The sequence below is a fragment of the Penaeus monodon genome, chromosome 25 (genome assembly GCF_015228065.2).
Source record: "Penaeus monodon isolate SGIC_2016 chromosome 25, NSTDA_Pmon_1, whole genome shotgun sequence".
NCBI classification, from domain to species: Eukaryota; Metazoa; Arthropoda; class Malacostraca; order Decapoda; family Penaeidae; genus Penaeus; species Penaeus monodon.
Window position 1 is genome coordinate 170,340 of NC_051410.1, and position 978 is coordinate 171,317.

General features: G+C 45.6%; 1 protein-coding gene across 1 annotated transcript in view; it reads right to left on the minus strand.

Annotated features, from left to right (window-relative positions):
• LOC119589292 (neural-cadherin-like) overlaps window positions 1-890 on the minus strand; it is a 7,205-nt gene extending 6,315 nt beyond the window's left edge. The window contains exons 1-2 of the mRNA XM_037937915.1: window positions 842-890; window positions 390-485 (exon numbers count right to left, since the gene is read on the minus strand). Coding sequence (XP_037793843.1) covers window positions 390-485; window positions 842-890 — 145 coding nt within the window. The remainder of the gene's footprint in view (window positions 1-389; window positions 486-841) is intronic.
• Window positions 891-978: the final 88 nt, after the last annotated feature.

A 978-nucleotide genomic window follows, 5' to 3' on the forward strand; every position in this document is an offset into this window, starting at 1 on the left:
TTAGAGACGACTCTCAAATATTCTTTCTAAAGTTAATGTTTTGTGGCTTCTTGTTATCACTAATAACTTTTGACGCAATTCTTCTTTCACCGGGAATGACCTCATGACTTCCTCCGTGTGTCTTACCGACACATCTAAGTTTTATTTACTTATTTATATCTACAACAAAACAATTGACAAAAGTGGAGAGTGACTGCCAATGAATTTCCCATTTCGCACTAGCATTCTTACACACGGCTAACCCATTGTTCGGCAGTTTTGGATGGAAATATTACTAATGTCCTGCCACTCTCCGACACAGTTATCAATGAAAAATACAATTTTACTTTGGAAAGATTAAATGCGTGGAATTATTATATTATCATTTTAGACACTCTAAATAAACTCACCGAGAACAAGCACCGCCCACACGACAAGCGCCACAACCACGCCCACTGGCAAGGTGGCCGAGGGCGCCAGGAGGGCCTTCCCCTCGCAGTTCTCTCCTGTAACAGAAGACAGCACAATCGCGTTAGTGTTCATGCATGGATGGGCGACGAAACTCGGTGAACTCTGAAAAAGGTTTTACCGGGGCATTCGTCGTCTTCACGACAAGGGAAAAATATTGATAAATAAACAGGATTGCAATAAAAGTAATAATGGGCACCGACAATCATTTCACAATTTTTACCGGTTAAAACCGCGTCAATGACTGTTGCAATTCTGTATGATATGGCACTTGGGCGGTACGTTATATTCTACCTGACCCAGACGGACACGAAGCGGCCGAATTAGTTCCTTTGGCCAGCCCGTTGGCAGCGCGAAGCCCAAACGTCTCTTTCGAGCGACGCGCCTTCCTCACGCCACTCAGCCTCTTGCCCGGGGCGAGACAAGAAAAATTCCAGAGGCATCGTGTCCCGCCCTCAAGCCGTGTATATAACTCCCAAACGCAGAGCTAAGATGACACCAAAGAGCTCGGCTCCTCTTGCCTCGTTCGGC